The following is a 20,022-nucleotide window of genomic DNA, read 5'->3' as shown; positions in this document are numbered from 1 at the left end:
TAGACTCAACTCTCACTTAGTTGGGAGGCAGCCAAGAGCCATGTGGAAGAACTGGACTTGGGGTAAGTGACTGAAGAAGCTGGCCCATGTAATTTTGCTTGTGCGGGGAATTGTAGCTGTGCAATCATAGAGCAATTATCAGTGAGGGCGAAGGAGTCCCTGCTGTTTAAATTATTCTTTGGATCCTTAGATGTTCAGTCTCTTACTGCAGGGCAATTGAACAATGATTGATCCCTATGGTAGGGATGCTTTGACAGTCAAGAGCATTTACTTAAATGCTCTGTTCTAGGACAGTTGGGAATTAAATCAGCATGAGCTATTTAAAGTGTGTCCCTTAAACTGCTCACCACTTCCAGGCAAGTTGATGGTACTGCCAAGTGTCCATGTTTCTCATATTACTGTTATTTAAAGTCTGTAGCATGATACCGTGGAGGAGCCTCACCCAAGAGATGGTGTACAGGCAGTATGATCGCAACTCCTTTTCAAAGGTGGGCTCTCTAAAAGGCAAGGTATGAAGAGGTGTGTGAAATACACATTAAGGGAGAGGGCAGAGCATTACAGAAAGGAGGAGTTCAAGCCCAGCCTAGCTGCATGTGCCAAACTCAGCCTATCAGCAGGTCATATCATCACATCCCTCCGGACAGGCTTTGATTCCCATTCAAGCTACAGGTGTTCCTCTGCTGCTGCTGCGAGGGCAGTGGATGTGCTGGAGCTGCCCGGCCCAGCTTGCTGCTTGCTGCTGGTCGTGCTGGCAGCAAGTTCACCATGGACTCCCTTTAACGAGGTCCAAGTTTCTGAGGAGGCTTTGCAGCTTGCACTCAGCTTTTTCCATAGTCGAACTGTCTAGTTGAAAGCTCAATCGGGCAGCTTTGCTTGAACTGAGGTTGTTGTGGCTACTTGGCATATTTTAGCAGTATAAAGAGACTTTAAAGTGCAAATCAGAGTCCACTACTCTTAAGGCCCATTTACATCCTCAGAGGGGCATTAAATGGCTTGATAAAACTGTAACTGGAAATCTGGCTATCATCCTTTCTTTTTTAGTGCTGACTCCTTCCTGCCCACAAGCCTGACTCAGCGTTCCTCCTCACAATGAGTAATTTAAGAAATGTATTTCTTTTAATCATTGCATTGGTGGATGGGTTTGTGTCTGAAGGCGCTGGTGCTATTCTGTACTTCGTGCTGAGTGCAGTAGGAATGTAGCCAGCAGCTCAAAAACGTGGTGAGCTGCTGACTTGCTCCCTACGTACCATGTTGGGGGCCTGTGGGAGGTCTCCAGTTTAATGTATTTAGTGTTCCTTATAGGAAACAACTCCTCCCGAGATGCATAATTTCTGTGGTTCTCTGACACTCTTGAGACTTTGCAATGCTTGGGTTTTTTCTGGATTGGGATCCTAGAGAGGTGGTAGCTTCAGAATTAGGAGTTACAGGGTTTTTTAATTGCACTTTGTTGCTTTTAATCATTATATTCCATATTAGTCATTCCGTAACTTCTGAAAATTAGAAGTGTTCTAGTTTGTCCTTCAGTGTAAGACAAACTGTGGATTTTGATCCTGTTGTGTGTATATTGATTCTGGCTCGTGCTGAAATCTTTGCTCAGTCTAATCTCTTGTTTACCTCAGTAGGACATTCACCTAAGTAAGAGCTGCAGTCACTGCCCCAGAATACATAAGTGAAGTTTAATAATAGGAATTTTGCCTGCCAATCCCTAATAACCCTGATAAGTTGTACACAGGTGAGATGGCAGCAGTTAGCTCTCTGATGAATGTTCCCAGGGCTTTGACTTTGTCTCTGCGGTTCACCTCCCTCCTGAGGCAAGGTATTACCGATGCCAAATGATGTCTACTGGGATCAATAGAGACTGCAGATCTAAACTTTCTTGACCACGAAGAATTAGAGAACTAATTTAAACCAGCAGAAATGTGGGCTCTAGCTGATCTTCATTCTAGCATGAATATGGGTGTGTGGAGACTTTGAAATTAAATAAATAATGATGCTGATGACAGCCAGTTTTGCTGTCTTTGAGACGGACTCTATCAGTTCGAGACAAGCAAAAGCACATTCTTCAGTGTTAGTTGATTGACTCATTTCTACTTAGAAGCACTAACTCAAGCTTCTGCCTCCCAGTTTGGCTCACTGCTATTAGTATCCTGTGTAGGTTATTCTCTTGGCATTCTTCCTTGCTTCCTTTTTTTCCCCTCTCTGCAACTCATTTTAAAGAGATAATTGAGGCACGCAGGTTGTGTGGAGTCTTATTCTCAAGCATCAGTGCTCTGAAAGATGTGTAAGTTATCAAAGCTGTAGGTTATACACAGGGAGAGTATGATGTGTCTCCATCCCCACCCACCCTGAACTCATTGTTCACATACCCAAATCTTCAGCATCTCAGGTGCCTGCATTCCAGTTGGGCCTGCCAACACACCTCTAATATGTAGACCTTCCAAAACAGTTGGGGTCCACATTTCTATTTGAATTTTCCTGGATGGTAATAAGGCAAAGCTGTGTCCCTTGTCTCTTATCTGTGCAGACAGCAAAGGGAATACAGCCTCTAGCTGGTAACTAAATTGCTTTCTATATAAATGTCCTAAGGTTTTTTCCTTTCCTAAGCTTGCTGTGGCATGAGAATCTTCTTTTAATGTAACTAAATCAGTCTAAACTGCTAGATATTCTTAGATCTGCCCGCTGTGGGGGGAAAGTGTGGAGAGCAATTCTCTGTTGCTTAGAAATAGGATTTCTAAGGTTTCCAGGAATGAGGTGTGCTAATTTCCTTAACCCCACATTTTTCATTCCAGACTTTGATCATGATCAAATTGCTAACATTTAGCAAACACCTAAGAGCTGCTTTTGTGTTTCAGGCCCCATATGTGTTCAGAAATGAGGCCCTCCTTGTCCGCAGAGGGGAAATTGGAACTATAACAGAACTGTTGCTTGGCGTGAGAGACAGTGACAATCCTCAGAATGTTGTGCTGATGGTTTTAGAGCCTCCACGTCACGGGCGGCTGATCAAACCTCCTGGGGACTCGGCTTCTGCAGTCCACATATTCCACCTGGGTGACCTTGCTGGTGGACTGCTGCGTTATGCTCACGATGGCTCTGACACCCGGGATGATGCAGTTCTTTTGCAAGTGAACGATGGGTACCACTTCCAGAACATCCTGTTCCACATTAAGATTGCTCCCAAGGTACGTGCTGTGACGTAAACCCTCAGAGACAAGTTAGAAGTCTGGAGAAGTGTGAATGCCCCTGAAGTGTCACTAATCCCGCATTACCAACAGGCTGTGGTCAGAGGCAGGAGAAAGTAGTGGATTGATTAAGTTTTGGAGGTCACCTGAATTTTTGGTTTGCGACAGGAATGGCTCAGCAGAAACTGTGCAGCTTTGACAATTCGAAGTCCATAGTTATTTGATAAAAAGATTTTCTGGAGTTGCAGGTGAGAGTTTGGCACTGGTAAGGGCAATGAATTAGACAATGAGTGAATGGTGGGGAGGGAGAGCTGACGGGATAGGCAAACCAATCATCGGGCTGATGGGAGTGTGATGGGAGACACAAAAGGGTCGCACATGAACAACTTGGCTAATAAGGTGTTATCACTGGTACTTTGGTGGCGGTGGTGTCTCCCAAGGTCAGGATCTCTGCTGTTCACTCAGCGTTGCTCCACTGAAATCTTTCACTTGATCCAACTTGCTATTTGATAACTTCCCTAAGGACAGGGCACAGATACCTAAGTTAGAAATTATTAAGAAGTGTTTTAGTTTTTCTTTCTTGCTTTTATTGCAGTTCATAATTAAATAATGGTTGTTTGTCTCTTCTGTATTTGGACATGAAGTGGCACTTGGTATTAAATTTTATAGAGATTACAGCAGTAGAATTAGAAACAGTGGTGCTTTTCCATTTGTTTATGAAACAAACCCCAGCCAAACAAGGCGTAAAATACGTATAGTATGTGTGGTGGAGCCTAGAAAAAAATAAAGTTGCTGAAGTGCTTGCAAACATCTTAGTTCTGGTACTGTGGTATTGTAGTAAAACAGAAGGAAAAAAAGCTGAAAATTTCCTTATCCCTTAGTTAATGTGAGAGAGTAATGAAAAATAGAGCTGTCAAAGAAGTCCGCTGTTTGCAGTCTTTTTATGTATGGATCTGAGAATTACACAATCTTTGAGTGCTTCCACTCCATGAAAAGGAGTTAGGAGGAGATGATATTACCCCTCTTTTGTCCTCTTCTCTGCTGCATTAGATCTTTCACAGCAACTTGGGCATGAAAATTTTAAGGCTTACAGACACTACATGCGTCTGCGTAGTTAGCACAAGGAAGGACTGATCCCATTTGGACCCTGCAGGTGCTCCTAAAGCCACAATAGTAATTAGTGACATGACTCACACATCACTCTGGGAATGAAAAGGGGGTTGCTTTCAAGGCTGGTGCTGACTTATTAGACTCCTGGAATAAGAGCAGCCCTGCCTGTGGTTTCTTTACCCAGATCACTTATGTGGCCCTAAGGAGCCTGTATAAGATCAGAAGGAATGTAAAAATGCTTGGACACCAATCTGCATTGTTTGTAACACCTTTTTTTTTTTTTTTCTTTTGCTATTGATTAAGCAGGTTCTTGTAAATGCCAGTGAGGGTGAATTGCTGAGTATAGTTTCTTTTATTAGCTGATTTTGCGGTCCTTTGTCTCTTATTATCTTTCCAAGTCTCTCCGTGCAGCACTTGCCTACAGAGAAGAAAGAGGGTGGTGACAGAGGTGAGAGCAGAGCAGTTTAGCGTGAGGGTAGAGCTGGCAGATACCCAGCTCCTGCCTCATCCTAATGATTGTATTTGTGAAGTAGCCTTGGGAGCTGAAATGCATGCAGGGTTTGTTTCTGAAAAGGTGCTGTTGAGACACATGCAAAGAGACTTGGGTTTTTTCCTTGGTTTACATCGAAAGATTGCTAAAGAGCCTGGTAGGACCCTGGCTGGAGGTGTGGGAGTTCAAGGCGTGTTTTTTTAACCACGTTGCTTATCTGAGTACATGAGGCCTGTTATAATGTGCTTCTGGATAGTTTTATATAGTAAGTCCTGGTGTGAAAGGACATTTCTAAGATTCCTATTCGATGGGCTCAAGCAGTGAAATTCTCAGACATTAATTCATAGGCACGCTGCGGCGAAAGCGTGAAAACGTAAACAAAGAACAACAAAACCTTCCAAATATTATGAATTAGAGGTTTTTGTTTTTTCACAACAGGTGTGCCTTGTTTGGTGCAAGGTGCTTTTTTTAGTCCCTTTGGTTACTAACAGCCTCCCTTTCCCTGTTTGCCCCCATCCAAATACTTCGTTTGACCTACTGCAGTCTGAACAGCTAGCCTCTATTTTGAGAGCTCTTAATAATGATTTGCACCGCTGTATATTTTTGTTGATGTTCTCTAACAATTACAGCTTCTGTGCAGTTAATTTGAGACCTGCTGGTGCTTCATTTTTGGCAGAGCACCACCAGTGGTGCTCCAATGGGGAATAAGGAGCCCATGCCCTAGAAAATATAATCGCAGGCTATGTACTGTAAGTCAGAGGAGGTCAGACCTACCCGCATGTGATCTGCCTATTGCTGATGGGATATAGAAGCATTTCTTTTCTGAGAGGCTAAGGGGAATACAGGAAAAAGACAAAAGATGTTTATTTTAGGGGACCTCTGGAACAGATCCATCTAAGGGAGGTCTCCAAGCTATTTGCAAGGCACTGCATCTTGCCCTCCTGAGGAGCAGGTAACTGAAGCATGGACCAAGGCGCATGTTAGCCTGCCCAGGCTCTCTGAAGACACTTTTCCTGGGCTGTGAATTCATTCCCAGAGTTTGCTAACTGTGTGCTCAGGTATCAGTTAAAACAAAAAAGATATAATGCGATTCTAGTTGTTTTGCTGAACACAGGGTGAGCACTCAGATCAGACAATAGCTTGTCACTAAACATATTTTTAAAAAGATTACCAAGCAAAAAGAGCTATCTCACAAACCTGTTCTTATTAACAAGCAGGATCACAGCATCAAAGCCAGGTGGAAATGGTATTACAAAATGCCGGACTGGATTAATGTGGCCAGTGAAGGAACATTCAATCATGTAGTTACCGAAAAGCCAAAGAGTTCCACGTTTATAGCAAAATAACAACCTTGTGTTTAATTAGCATTCACTTAGAAACATTTTCTTTTCAAACACTGCATTTCACCTGTCATTCTTTGAAGTGTGGCTAGGCTCTCTTTTCTTTCCTTACACAATAAATCCATGGACCTTTCTGACCTTTTTAGTTTGTTTACTGCTTCAGAGTTATGCTTTGCTAGGCCTATATGCATCATGATGTGATCGAATCAATAAGGTCAGAGGAAAGTTATCATATATATTGGTAGGGTTCTCATGACTGGCACAGGGTCTGCTTTTCTTCTTCACTGTTCTTTAAAAAAATAAAGCAACCATTGTGCTGGGAAACTGTTGATCTGACACAGTCTAAGATCATGTGGCATTTAAAAATTAACACTGTGCAAAATAAGTGTAGTACAAATTAAATGGGTGAAAGTTGCTCAGCAGACATGTCAAAATGGAGATGGGAAATCATCCTTTAATGTGATTCTTTTTCACAAACATGGTTTTAGCTCTCTCTACTGTCTCTGTTGCAGATTCAGAAGAACATAGTAATGAGTTGTTTATCAGTTTTTTGGGGTGACACATGATTATGTGGAGTACTAAATGAGGAGGAAGATGATCACTTACATGGAGCAGTCAAGATTTTGACAGATTATGCAGTTCACCACAGCCAGTTTCAAGGTGAATCTGCAGAAATCAAGAAAAGAAGTCACTTTTACAGCAACTGGGCTTATAAGAAAGAACCATGGCACAGAAGAGGTCACACAGATTTTGGGGGCTGTCCAACAGAGCATGAGCTAACAAAGTAATTTAGAGCCAAAAAGGGCTAATATTATCCTTGAATGCCAGAGTAGTGTTACTGAAGTGTACGAAAATATTAGTGAAGTCATTACTGCATCCAGTCCTGAAATCCACATTTCAAGAAGCTTGAATAAATATCGGATAAATATTCATTTGGGGAAAAAAGCTGCAGGAATTATTTGAAGGTTAGAAAACCCATCAAGTAGCAAAAGACTTTGAGGGATGCTCAGGTAGACTTCAGTTTTACAAAAGTGGTTAAGAGGTGACTTGGCCATGGGTGTAAGCCCCCACATGGGGGGAAGATATTTGATCTAAAAGTCTTTCTACAAGTATGTTCTAACTTAGCAAAAAAAATGATGTGGATCTGGTCCAGTAGTTACTAAGTGAAATTTGTATACCTCATTTCGGAATGTTAAACTGCTTCTGTTCAAGCAAAGGATGGAAACCTCATAGTTCATGTTTCTGCCAACATTCATCATTAGCATTTGCATACCGTCAAGTTCGATTTCCCCCCATCTTGTAGAAAAGCATGAGGTTGGTCTGGAACCTGGGTTTGCTCATGGAGAGGTGATAACAGTTACAGATGTGTATAAAGCTAGCGGAGGTGCCATAGAGAGATACTTTTGAATGGGTAAGAAGCTGTTGTTCTATAAGTACCCTTGAAAGGCGTGTATTTTTAGAAATAAAATTAAGAGATGTGAGAGAAAATGTGGATCCAATCAAACAAGTGTAGTAGACTGGACACTTTTTTTCGGATGTTGATAGTAGTGAATTTTCCACTGTGCCGTGGAGATAAATTCTGTCAATACATGACAAAAGTCAAGCGGAGAGAGAATGAGGATGGTGGTAAAAGACAAAATTATGGAGGGAGACTGAGGTCAAGAAGGTTTAAGGTCAACAACAGTATCTTAGCAACATTGGAGGACAAGGTCAGTTCTACAGGGTGAGAATTGGGTCCAAGGGACATAGGTGAAGCATGCACAACCATTTCTTGAAGCAGACAACCAGTGTTGAATGCATAAAAAAATTCCAAAATACTCTGCTTGATCCTTTCCACTTGAAAATCTGTTTCCGTCAGTGCAGTACGGCTGACATTCAGTTAAGCCTTTTTCTGCTGTCCCCCTGCATGCAGAATGACAGAAGCCCTCAGCTTGTGACAAATTCCCTGGTCTGGGTGCCCCAGGGAGGCATGCTACAGATCTCCAAGACAATTCTGCATGCCAAGCTACCCGGTGCCCGTGACTCCGAGATAACCTACACCATCATCAAGGACCAGCCAAGACATGGTAAATACCTTTGGAGTTTTGTTGTCAAAAAACAGCTATAGGGCATTGCTTTTCACCCCACATGCGCCAAGGTGTCCATCCACTAAATAAAAGTGCAAGGTTCTGGTTACTTCTGGGGAAAAGGGTGTTCTTCACAGACCTATGAGAGTGTGATTCTTCCGTGGTATTTTGCCCACAACAAATAGAATTTAAGGGAACATTTCCTTATAATACTGCGCTGAATAGCTGCTGCTAACCTCATCTTTTTCCAGTTCAAATGGGCATGCAAAGTAATGAAGCACTATTGTCCTGCCTAGTAATCAGAACTTCTGCAACTGCATGTCTCTAGTGGTAGTGAAATTCTGGTGGATTTACAGCCTTGTGAGAGCAGAATCTTACTGACAGCCAAAAGATAATATTCTGCACTGAATGTCTGGTTTAAGAGGAGCATAGAGTAATATCTACCTCTAGAAACTGCTGAGCAAAAGTTTACCATGAAGATCTGGAGAACTCCCTAAATTCCATGGCATTTGATTTAAGTTCTGCTCATGGAAGGGGTTATTGACTCAAACAGAAATTGATGACATTTGCAGCCGTATATAATTCTTGTCTTCAAATTCCTTTTGAGAGGCTCTGATCTCATCTCTCAGAGCAACGGCTTTCACAAGCAACCCCATGCGTAGGACTGCAGTTTATAGAATATCTTCTGGACCCAGGCCAAGGAGTGTGGAAGGTACTGGGATTTGTGGCTCAGATACAAGCTGAGAGAAACTGGATGGGAAAGAGAAGATGTCACATGTGGAGGGAAAGGAAATATGGACACAAAAGAAAAATGTTACTTTCCCGCTCAGAATCACCATTTTCTTTACTAGAACCATGTCTTCAAATAATATATTTTGCACTTCTGTGAAATGATATCGTTGCTTTTAATTTGCTGAGCTGGATAAAATTAGAGGATCCCTTTAGCAACATCAGTGCTAGTTTTTTGCCTTTTGCTGTGAGGATAGGCTGGTTTCCATAACAGCTGCCAGTACCTGGTAGAAACATAGATTATGTTATTTTTGCAATTTAGAAGAGAAGTAATTAATTTGTATTCCCCCTTTAGTTTTCTGCAGATGAAGGACTGTCTTCTCATTTTTAATAAGCATTTACATGAAAACAAGAATTTTTCCCTGAGGAGCTTGTCTCCTGCTGCCTAACCCTAACCAAAATTTATAATCCTGTTTTTGTATCACCATAATTATCTCTACTGTAATTAATTGCAATAACACAAATGGGTTTGTAGCTGCAGGTGAGGAATAAGCAAAATTTCATCTAAAATCCTATTTCACAGAAAAGGAGGAAAAAAATAAGAAAGAGAAACGTAGAAAATGGGTCCTGAATCATGGAAGGCTTATCAGCCTGTTTTACTCTTTGACTAATGGAAAAGATATTCATACCTGTAGAAAATACATAATTCAACTTTTAGATAGGAAAGAAAACCACTTTAGACTTAGCTACTACATTTCTATAGCACAAGTGTGTGGACAAAGAAGGCTTCTTGCCCTTTATTTCAAGACACTGAAACCAAACAAAAGGGATCTAATTAGGGAGGGAAGATCTCTGTCCAGATCCCCTTCTTCTGCAGGGCTTGATTTGGTTCTGTACAATTGAGCACCGGTGAGCAGTTGATCTTTCTAAGGATCTCTCAATGCTGGACCTCCTGTTTTGTCTCTAGAAATAGAACTAGTGTCTTCCCTGGCTCTCCTCCCAGCACACAAGATGCCTCAACACAGTTCTGTTACGTGGAAAAAATACTCACATCTATGTGAATAGGTATTGTTATACCCTAAGCTGCTCCATGTGACATACATTCTTAGAGGATGAAATTTCTAAAGCCAATGAAAAGTGATGCAAGTGTCCACTCTTCTTAAAATGAATGAGACCACAGTGCCTGAATCCTCTAGACAGCTCTGGAAATTGCAGCTCTGTAGTCTCCATATATTTCAATAAATTGCCTGAGCGTGCACAAGTTGTACATTCACATGTGTAACCTATCAACAGGTGCTTTTCTATTTAAAAAAAAAAGTTTCAAATGCAATGGTAATCATAAACTATATAAGTAAACATTACAGAGTTGTTCCTTCTGATGGCGTTAAATACTAATTTATAAGAAGACACAGACATGTGTCTTGCTTCAAGCAGCTATGTGTTATAATTGTTTCTTCTCTTACTTTGGGAGGGATAAACAACTTGCAGGCCCTAACTCCTTTGGGTATGTGATTAGCATCTTTAGAAATCACACGAAAGATTAAGGTGGGATTGGGAATGTAATTAGGGCACTGATAAGGGAATATTAGCATAGAGTTTGATGATAAAATGGAAGTGTGATATTTCAGCTGGCTGAATTATTTTTTTTTATTACTCCAACTGTTTGAGGGTGGTTTTGGGAAATGAACTCGGAGAGCTTAGGATGGATATTTTGCATAACAGAATGATTAATGCTGTAAGGAGAGTTGAAGTGATTTATAATATATGTGGCTTATGAATTAGTAGCCATGAGGGATACTTTCAAAGACTAGTAGAAAAGCACAATATACAACTAACAAGTTATTTAAAGAGCAGCTAAATTATATATAGTCAAGAATAGTAAAGATAGGGGATACACATAATTTTTTCACAGATTATATGTTAACTCCCAAACAAGTCAATTACATTGTAAAATAGAAAAATATGCCATCTATTTCAATACTGTAGCTCTTCATCAGGTTTAAATTTCACTTATCTGTGTGGTTAGGAAAAATGTTCACATCAATGAAATTGATGACCAACGTTTTGATACCCTTCTCTTGATGGGTAGCACTTGGCTCTTTGAGTAATTTTATTAAAGTCTGTTGAACATTAGTGACATGAAAATCCAACCTTTGCAGGCGTCTGTGAGGAAAGCTGATAACCAGTGGGACATGCCCCCATCCTGCTCTTCTCTGTCATACCTGCAATGAAGCCAGTGATGTTTCGGTCCAGCTGAGAATCTATTTCTAATACAAAAATCAGAAGTAAGCTGGATGTTACAGATATAAAAGCTACACAGTCTTTGGAGTAAGAGCTATAAACCAGGGCATACTGACTTTCTAGACAGCCTATGATACAGAGGTCCTTTACTATATCTGTTCAAGAGTTCTTTTTCAGTTGAAAATTTCTGTTCAGAGAAGTCAGTTGACTTATTTTTGGCATAATAAGTCCCCAAAAGAGCGAGGAAAGAGCTGACCTTGAAAAAATCAGTATGCTGTATTCTGATACTTAAGTTGTACCCTTGAGGGGAAGGTGGATAGTCTGCTGCAATGCTTTTTAACCCTGATTGTGTCTCACTTCTCTCTTGTCCCTTCACAGGAGCTCCAGAAAGTGAGGCGTGTCCTTTGCGTCTATTTTTCTGCTCAGTTTATCAAATGGGCAGATTTCAAGGTTGAAACGGGCTGGTCAGTGGACAGAATGACATTTGGGGAGTTTAAAGTGGCAGATCCTGTTCTTTGCTTGACCATGTATTTCTTCTGTGTACTTGCATGAGTTCCTTGATATGCCCTTTGCCAAAACAGGAGATAAAATTTCCTTATGTCAGTGGGATGTGGGCAAGGTCCATTAGTGGTTTTTAGGAGCTCTACTGCTATTTCTGTCAGTCACACTAGATGGAAAAAAACTAAGACTGGGTGGACATTTGTCTTGGATGCTCATTAGTTGGTGAAAAGGCACCTCTTCCTCCTTGTTTTCTCACAAGTTGTGCCCTGGCTTTTCATCTTTGTTTTTCCCAGGTGAAGTGGTGCTTCTGGTCCCAATGCCAGCAGATGGCCCAGCAGACTCGTGGCAGCTTTTGCCTGATGGAAGAGCTTCGTCACCTACAACCTCTTTTACCCAGCAGGACATCAACGAAGGCATTGTGTGGTACAGGCACTCTGGATCTGAAGTAGAGAGTGACTCCTTCCAGTTCCAGGTTCTCCTCATCATATTCATGCGGGGGGGGTCACACAGCAGTTCTGCTGGCATTTTTCTCTGAGGTTACTCAGTCTGCCCTTCCCTGTGTCATGCAACCCAAAGTTTCAATAGGTACACATACATGAATATTTGCATGCACACACAAATACCTATGTAAGTATGTATTTGTATTTACATACAAACTTATGTGTATACAGGTGCAAGTTGCTCACCTGTAGATGAATATGCATGTGCTCATGTGTCAGGGTGGATGCAACCCATCGTTGTATTCACGGGAGACTCTTACTCATGCACAAGAAAGTTTTTGCTGCATGTGGATCCCCAGGTTTTAATCTGTGGCAGTGCAGCCAGCCAGCCAGCTACCCACCCACAGTGTTGAGCCGCATGCAATGGCATTAACCTTCTGGATGTCAAATCACGGGCCATATTGCAGATCTGGAGAAAATTGTCTTTCAAGTAGCATCTAACATTTAAGCTATTAAACTAATAGCTGGCCTGATTTTCTGTAGAACAATTCTCTCGGGGAGGAAGGGGTTTTGTAGAAAAGCAATGACCGTGTCCTGCTAGCTTGACTAAGCAGGAAAGCTCTCTGAGATCAAGAGTCTCCAGAGGGAATGGGCAAACAGATCTGCACTTATAATTTCCACAGGATGAAACTACCAGGCTTGTAACATCCCATCAACATGACACAGTGTGTCCAGAGACTGATTCTTGCTGTGACAGTGATCCCTTCTCCACTGGCCTTCTGCCTGTGGGGTAGGATTGTCCCTTGGGGACACCCTACGGATGTGCTTGGGCTTGCTTTTGGGGAAGAAATAGGAACAGGAACTGTTTTTTGCCTGGCAGTCCTTAGAAGAGGTAACACAGCAGGTAACAGAGAGGGTAACTCCCACCTGTCCTGTAACCTGCTGCCTCCTTTCTGCCACCCTTCTTTGAGATGAGGCTTGTCCCAGCAGTCAAGGGAGAAGTGGGGAGGTGGGTCCAGATAGCCACGTGTTTGGCTGTCCTAGAGATCCTCCAGCTGGGTGCCAAATCTGCATGAGCTGATCCCTACAGAGGTCCTCTGGCCCACACTCTCCTAAGGCATCCCTGCAATCCAGACCTTTGTGAAAGGACGTCCCTGCACAAGGTGTGTTAACCGCAGCTCGTATCCTGGCTGTTTTGATGCCCTATTTGCAGTTCAGACAGGAGGTTTTACCCCTTGATACTGCATGGCAAATACATCACCCTATCATAAAACCTGTAATATTTACTCCAAGCGCAAAGTGTTCCGAGTGCCTTTTTTTTAAATTGTTTGTTTTGCAAGCTCCAAAACCAAGCAGCCTTCCTACTTTCTGCAATCCCTAAGCTAATAATTTAATTTTTGCTGTAGAGTACTTCTTCTTGCAAACAGACAAAAAGGTACAAATACTCCCCAGCAGATGTAATACTAAATAAATCCCACTTCCCCATAGGTTTAACAGCCATAAAATTCCTCAGACAGGTCCTTGCTGTTTGCTTGGGAGGTTTAACAGCCTCCCATAATGCTAAGCCTACGTGAACACTTGCATGTAGTATTTGTTACATCTGGTTTACGAGTCAGAAGCTATTACTGTAGCACCAGAGAGGCAATTAAGGTAATTTCTAAAGTAATTAACATAAGTGATAATGAGGAATTTGTGAGCGTCAATGTTGAACAAGCTAATCTTTAGCTTAATTGCTACATTCCTCTTATAGAGTATGCGTTTTGCATGAGTTAAATGTTTGGTTTTAGTATCTTGGAGCGGTAGCAATAATTGTATGGAGAGCCCTACTGAGAAAGGAAGCCGCAATTGCCTGGGTCACATCAGGAGACCATAACACATCTGTCTGAGTCTTGAACCACGGATTGGGGCATCTCACAAAGGGCCAACACATTGTTTTCATCAGTATTTTGGCAACTACCATTCAGATGACAGCATCTCAGAACAGGTCCAGCAAAAGGCTAAAATAATTTCATTTATTTCACCAGAGCATGCATTTTTATTCATTTTCTTGAAATTAAGCTTGTGCTGAAGTCTGCTCTTGCTCACAAAGTGCTCTATTGAATTCAAGTGCAGACTTCCATCCCTACTGAAAGATAAAGCTGTAACTGAGTCTAACAAAGAAGGGGGCTGTATTTCTTTGGGTGCTTGCCTTATCTCAGGATTGCTGTGAACATTTGCAGGCTTTTCTCTGGGGGATGGGTTTGGTCCTTTGAATTTTTACAAATTTAATATTATTTGCTTTATATGTCATTACTGCAGATTTGCTATTATGAGTTAGATACCGTTGACTTATCTTTGGTGTTATAGTGGTGTATGGAAAATTTTTATGGGTATCTGTGGAACAGGAGTGCAGCCTGTCTTGGAATATGTTGGGATCACAGGGAGTCACTGCCAAGGCAGTGCCATTATTAAAAGAACAGTTATTTTCACCTTGTCAGCACAACTGGTCATCATTTTGAGGGTGGGAGGAAGGTTTAAAAACCCATTATTTTTTCTGTTCCTGTGACAAAAAGTTCCACTAAGCCATACAGACTGTTGGAGTACAATTCAGCAAAACTCTGGCAATGACTGGGGGAACCAGGAATGAATAGCAGGTAGGGAATTGACACACAGATATCTTTCTAAGTAAACAATTTCTAGATTGTACAGGCAATAATGGAGAAGCTGGTTGTTATTTAAAGGCCTTAGTTCCCATCAACTACCATTCGTGTATGCTTTGGGTTGGTATCTGCTGGCAATGTGTATCTTTGCCTTCCCAGACCAGGAGGAGAGGAGAGAGAAAGTATGAAACTGGTCTAGGAATGCAGTGGTGTTCTCTGTCAGGTATCCATTCATGTGATATTTCCTTCCCAGGTGTCCAGCTCTGCTGGTCCACAAACCACCTTGGAAAGCCACGTGTTCAACGTTGCTGTTCTGCCACAAACACCCAGAGCACCTCAGCTTTCCCTCGGCTCCTCTTTGCACATGGCCGTAAGTGTGAACCAACACCGCTGACTGATGGTTTCTGTATTCCCATTCTCCTTGCAGCAGCGCACGGCAACCAGAGCCTTGCATAGAGCAGTTAACCACTGAGTGTTGATTCCTGTATTTGCTATTGTCCATGCTATTGTGCTTGATTCAAATATTGAACTAAATCTATGGAACAGGGTATATGCACCAGATAGATAGCTGGAGTAGAAATGGAAAAAAAAAAAGACAGGTTAGAAGAGAAAATGGGGCGGGGGGGGGGAATACCCATAAAACGTTGAAAACTCAGTATTAAAAGTGATGAATGTATAGACTGGAAAGGAGAGGGAGAGAGATGAAAAAGTACTTTTTACATCTTTTTATGGAATTCTTACCCTTTCCTGAGAAGCCATTAGGAATGGCAAGAGTGAAAAACTGTGGGTTAGAGAGACCATAATGAATACATCTTGCCAGTAATTCCACTGTAAACTTTATCAGAACTGTAGCCCACCCACACTAGAAAGTTTTCATCCGTCATTGTGACATCAGGAACACAGACTGTAATGTATGTGGAAAACATTCCGACAAGCCTGTTATATCTGCCTCCCTGGAACTGAATCACCTTTTCTTGCAGCATCAACTCTGGGAATGACCATTTTGATAAGAGTGGTCTCTCTAATGTAGTTATTTCCCTGATTGTGTTAATTGAAAAGATGACCTTGAAGTCTAAAGTTGGTTTTGTGAGCTCTCTGACTTTGGTGCGTGCCCTCTCCATGTGTCCCCATCACACATGTAGGTGAAGTCCAGCTTTCCTCTCTGCTTCTGCTGTCTCCTGTTCTTTGGTTCTGTAGGGAGGGATCCTGAGTGCAGGAGCTAGAGGGGAGTTTCCAGGCTCTGCACCCAGGTTACCTGTTGGGACGCACAGAGAACCAAGACCCAAGAGGCAGGGGGTTTGATTTAGACATAGAATCATAGAATCATTTATGTTGGAAAAGACCTTCGAGATCATCGAGTCCAACCATCAACATGCCCACTAAACCATGTTCTGAAGTGCCTTGTCTACACGCTTTTTGAATACCTCCAGGGATGGTGACTCAACCGCTTCCCTGGGCAGCCTATTCCAATGTCTGACAACCCTTTCAGTAAAGAAATTTTTCCTAATATCCAGCCTAAACCTCCCTTGCTGCATCTTGAGGCCATTTTCTCTCATGCTATTTCCAGCCATCTGACAGAAGAGACCAGCACCCACCTCATTACAACCTCCTTTCAGGCAGTTGTAGAGAGCGATAAGGTCTCCCCTCAGCCTCCTTTTCTCCAGACTAAAGAACCCCAGTTCCCTCAGCTGCACCTCATAAGGCTTATGCTCTAGGCCCCTCACCAACTTGGTTGCCCTTCTCTGGACACGCTCCAGCACCTCCATGTCTGTCTTGTAGTAAAGGGGCCCAAAACTGAACACAGCACTCGAGGTGCGGCCTCACCAGTGCTGAGTACAGGGGAAAAGTCACCTTCCTGCTCCTGCTGGCCACGCTATTTCTCATGCAGGCCAGGATGCCGTTGGCCTTCTTGGCCACCTGGGCACACTGCCGGCTCATATTCAGCCGGCTGTCGACCAGCACCCCCAGATCTTTCTCTGCCGGGCAGCTTTCCAGCCGCTCTTCCCCAAGCCTGTAGCATTGCATGGGGTTGTTGTGACCAAAGTGCTGGACCTGGCACTTGGCCTTGTTGAACTTCATACAATTGGCCTCGGCCAATTGATCCAGCCTGTCCAGATCTCTCTGTAGAGCCTTCCTACCCTCCAGCAGATCAACCCTGCTTCCCAACTTGGTGTCGTCTGTGAACTTGCTGAGGGTGCACTCGATCCCCTCGTCCAGATCATTGATAAAGATATTAAACAGAACCAGCCCCAATACTGAGCCCTGGGGAACACCACTTGTGACTCGCCGCCAACTAGATTTAACTCCATTCACCACAACCCTTTGGGCCCATCCAGCTAGCCAGTTTTTCACCCAGCGAAGAGTACACTTGTCTGAGCCATGAGTCGCCAGCTTCTCAAGGAGTATGCCATGAGAGACAGTGCCTCATAGCTTTGTTGTCATCTATGGGGCTTTCAGAGGGGGACCAGGATCATCGTCCACTGAGCAGAAGTCCTGAGCTGAGTGAGACAGGACAGGCTGTGATGAGAAAGTAGAGATGAGGACTTGCAAGGACCGTGAACGGAGCTGAGGCCAAACCTTCAGGCGGGAGCTGCCTGCAGGGAGAGGGAGAGCTGGGTTTACAAACTTGGAATGTAGCATGCAGTCATCTTTGGCGTTACTCATTCCTGATGATTTATTTGGAGCACATGAGGTGCCAGCAGTATGCTCAGCATTATCGAACAGAAATCCTGTTTCCTTGTGCGCTCTCTGACAGACAAAAGCACACTGAGAGGCCCATGCAGTGCAGGAGAGCAGATGTGGCAGACCTCCCAGCGGCAATGGGTCCCCGGGAGGACCCTCCTGTGGGGAGGCGAAGGACTTCTAAGCCAACACAACCTGCTATGCATCAGACCAGGAAAGGCCAAAGGAAGCAGTGGGAGAGGGATTAGTGAAAAGTCCATGACACAACAGCCCTGTCAGGGTTTAAAATAGTAGTGACCTTTCACGGGCAATAATAAAACACGCTCAGACTGCGACTTGGAGCAATAGCCAGCGATGTATCTTTCTGCTCTTGACTTTTTGTTGTTGTCATTATTGACAAAATTGATGGGAGAGATGTCTGACTGTGCCATGCAGTGCTGGATTTTATAGCTAATTACACACCACAAAATTCAATAGTGCCATAAAATACATTTTACTGAGGGGCGCCTTGCAACCTGCACGTCCTACCTCTGGGAGAGACAAATAGGCCTTGGAGGCAACTGTGAAGCAACCATAACCTTAAATCTTTCCATCATAAAATTGCACTTCCTTGCATCAACGAGATTGAGTTCTGTTCATCCGTCTTCAAACTCCTTCAGAATTAGACTGGCTTCTCGACTGAAGAGCAAGCACAAAATGTTAAGTCTTCCCATACCTCTAGTCTTGTCTTTGAGCGTCCTGCTGAGAAAGGTCAGGGAAAGTTTGGTGACTCTTTGGCAGTATTACAGGATGTAACATCTGTACTGTTTTTTCTTCAACCAAATTACCCGTTTCCCCTATATTGGTAAAAGAAGCCTGAGCTTCGCTTTAGCTGAATGCAAACTGAAATTTGGTTTGTGAAGGAGAGAGAATTTTGTAAGCATGTAGACGTGCTCCTCCCTTCCCTTCCCAAAGTGGCTGTATGAAAGGGACACCACTGTTAATTTTAAGCCTGCCCTTTTTATACAGAGCTGTATATAGCAGTGCTGATAACACAAATAAACTTTGTGGCTTTTGCTTCTAGTTAGATATGGGACATTTTCACATCTAAGAAGGACTGACAAGGTTTTGTTTCCTGCTTCACAACAGTCATTCATAGGCTGTGGTTTCTCCTCTGATGTGTTTGGGTGAAAAACACTGGAGAGAGGTGAACTGGGGGTTCAGTGGCATTTGTGGTGTACTGAGCTGTAGTTAGGAAACCTCACCTTGCCAACGTCCAAGCCAACATTCAGTCTGTGACCCAAGACCAGCAGAATGGGACACAGGTTTGACAGGGTGGTCTTACACACATGTAACCAGCACGATTCAGTGGGCTGCACTTGATGTGGCCAGTGAAAACCTGTAGTTTGCTCCTGAACCTGATCATTTCATGTTCCAAAGCAGGTAAATTAGTTGCCTGTATCCTTAATTTAGCTTGTTCTCTCCATATTTTGTTCATGGTTATGAAATGAGCTAAACGCTTTTCATATCGAGCTGAACTATTTAATTCAGTGACTTCTTGTAGCTGTTAATTCCGCAGGATTAAGGTTCATGAACACATACAAGTTAACGGCCTTTGTGCAGTTAAGTCTGTTCATGCAGCACCGTAATTCCTGTAACACACTGCCTGCCTTTGGGTAATGATAATCTTGTAATGGAAGGATCTGAACATTTTTAGACAGATTTAAAACAAAAGAGAAAGCTTTGGTTCCTCTGTGTTCTAATGGAAACGGCTAAGGCATTTTCAGGATTTCTTTTAAAAGCAAATCCAGTCCAGCCACGTCAGACTATACTAGAAAACTACATAGGCAATGACTTATATCTTCATCCAGGGAGTTTTTGATGAAATCAGATTTTCCTTTATCTCTTCGTAGTTGCTGTAGGTCAAAAAAGAAACTCCTCCACCTGTGAGCATTGAGGTTGTGCATCTGCAGGGGACAGAGTGCACTAAAAACACTGCCACTTTCCTGGACAGCCTGAAAGTGGGGATTAGCTCATAGTTTTATGAAGGAAGAGGACTTTGTCTCTTTTTCATAGGTTTATAAGCCCATTTGGATGCTCCAGAAAGGACTTAACAGAGGTGGACCTGTATAGAGCGCTCTTCTGTTGAGCATGATAGTACCCAGCTTCTGCGTTACACATCTGGTAATGATGAGCTGAAAGAAAGTTTAGGTGGCCTGTAAGACTTTAGCAAATTTTACTTATTATCAACCTTTACCGTCCTGTGTAATTGCCTCCCAAATAGTCCCTATTTTGTACAAGTCTGAGAGACTTGGTAAAGGTTCAGCCCATCCATCCTTTGTCAGTTTTAGGTCTAGGAAGCATTTAAATTCAAAGACTCTCTTATATTTAACTATAGCAAAGTGAATTCTCTTTCAGTGTATTTTTGGGTGAATATTCCCATGTCTCTGGCCTTGATGCTCATGGTCTGATGTGTTTATTGAGGTGCTGGAGGACCGCGTGACAGTGATTGAGCCCCATCACCTCTCCTTTGTAGACCCGGAGATTCCCAGTGAGAAAATCCTGTTCAACGTGACTGTCCCTCTCCTTCCTGGCCAAGGCAAGTGTACCTATTCAGAACATGGCA

The 20,022-nt window shown here is 42.8% G+C and overlaps 1 protein-coding gene across 1 annotated transcript in view; it reads left to right on the top strand.

Moving 5' to 3' along the window:
• FRAS1 (Fraser extracellular matrix complex subunit 1) overlaps positions 1–20,022 on the top strand; it is a 173,656-nt gene that overhangs the window by 114,956 nt on the left and 38,678 nt on the right. The window contains exons 28-32 of the mRNA XM_069774067.1: positions 2,853–3,179; positions 8,032–8,185; positions 11,950–12,128; positions 14,989–15,105; positions 19,881–19,995. Of these exons, the coding sequence (XP_069630168.1) occupies positions 2,853–3,179; positions 8,032–8,185; positions 11,950–12,128; positions 14,989–15,105; positions 19,881–19,995 (892 nt within the window). The remainder of the gene's footprint in view (positions 1–2,852; positions 3,180–8,031; positions 8,186–11,949; positions 12,129–14,988; positions 15,106–19,880; positions 19,996–20,022) is intronic.

This window comes from Haliaeetus albicilla, chromosome 1 (assembly GCF_947461875.1).
Source record: "Haliaeetus albicilla chromosome 1, bHalAlb1.1, whole genome shotgun sequence".
Lineage (NCBI taxonomy): Eukaryota > Metazoa > Chordata > Aves > Accipitriformes > Accipitridae > Haliaeetus > Haliaeetus albicilla.
Note: the sequence above shows the minus strand (reverse complement) of the source record. Positions and strands in the feature narration are given on the sequence as shown.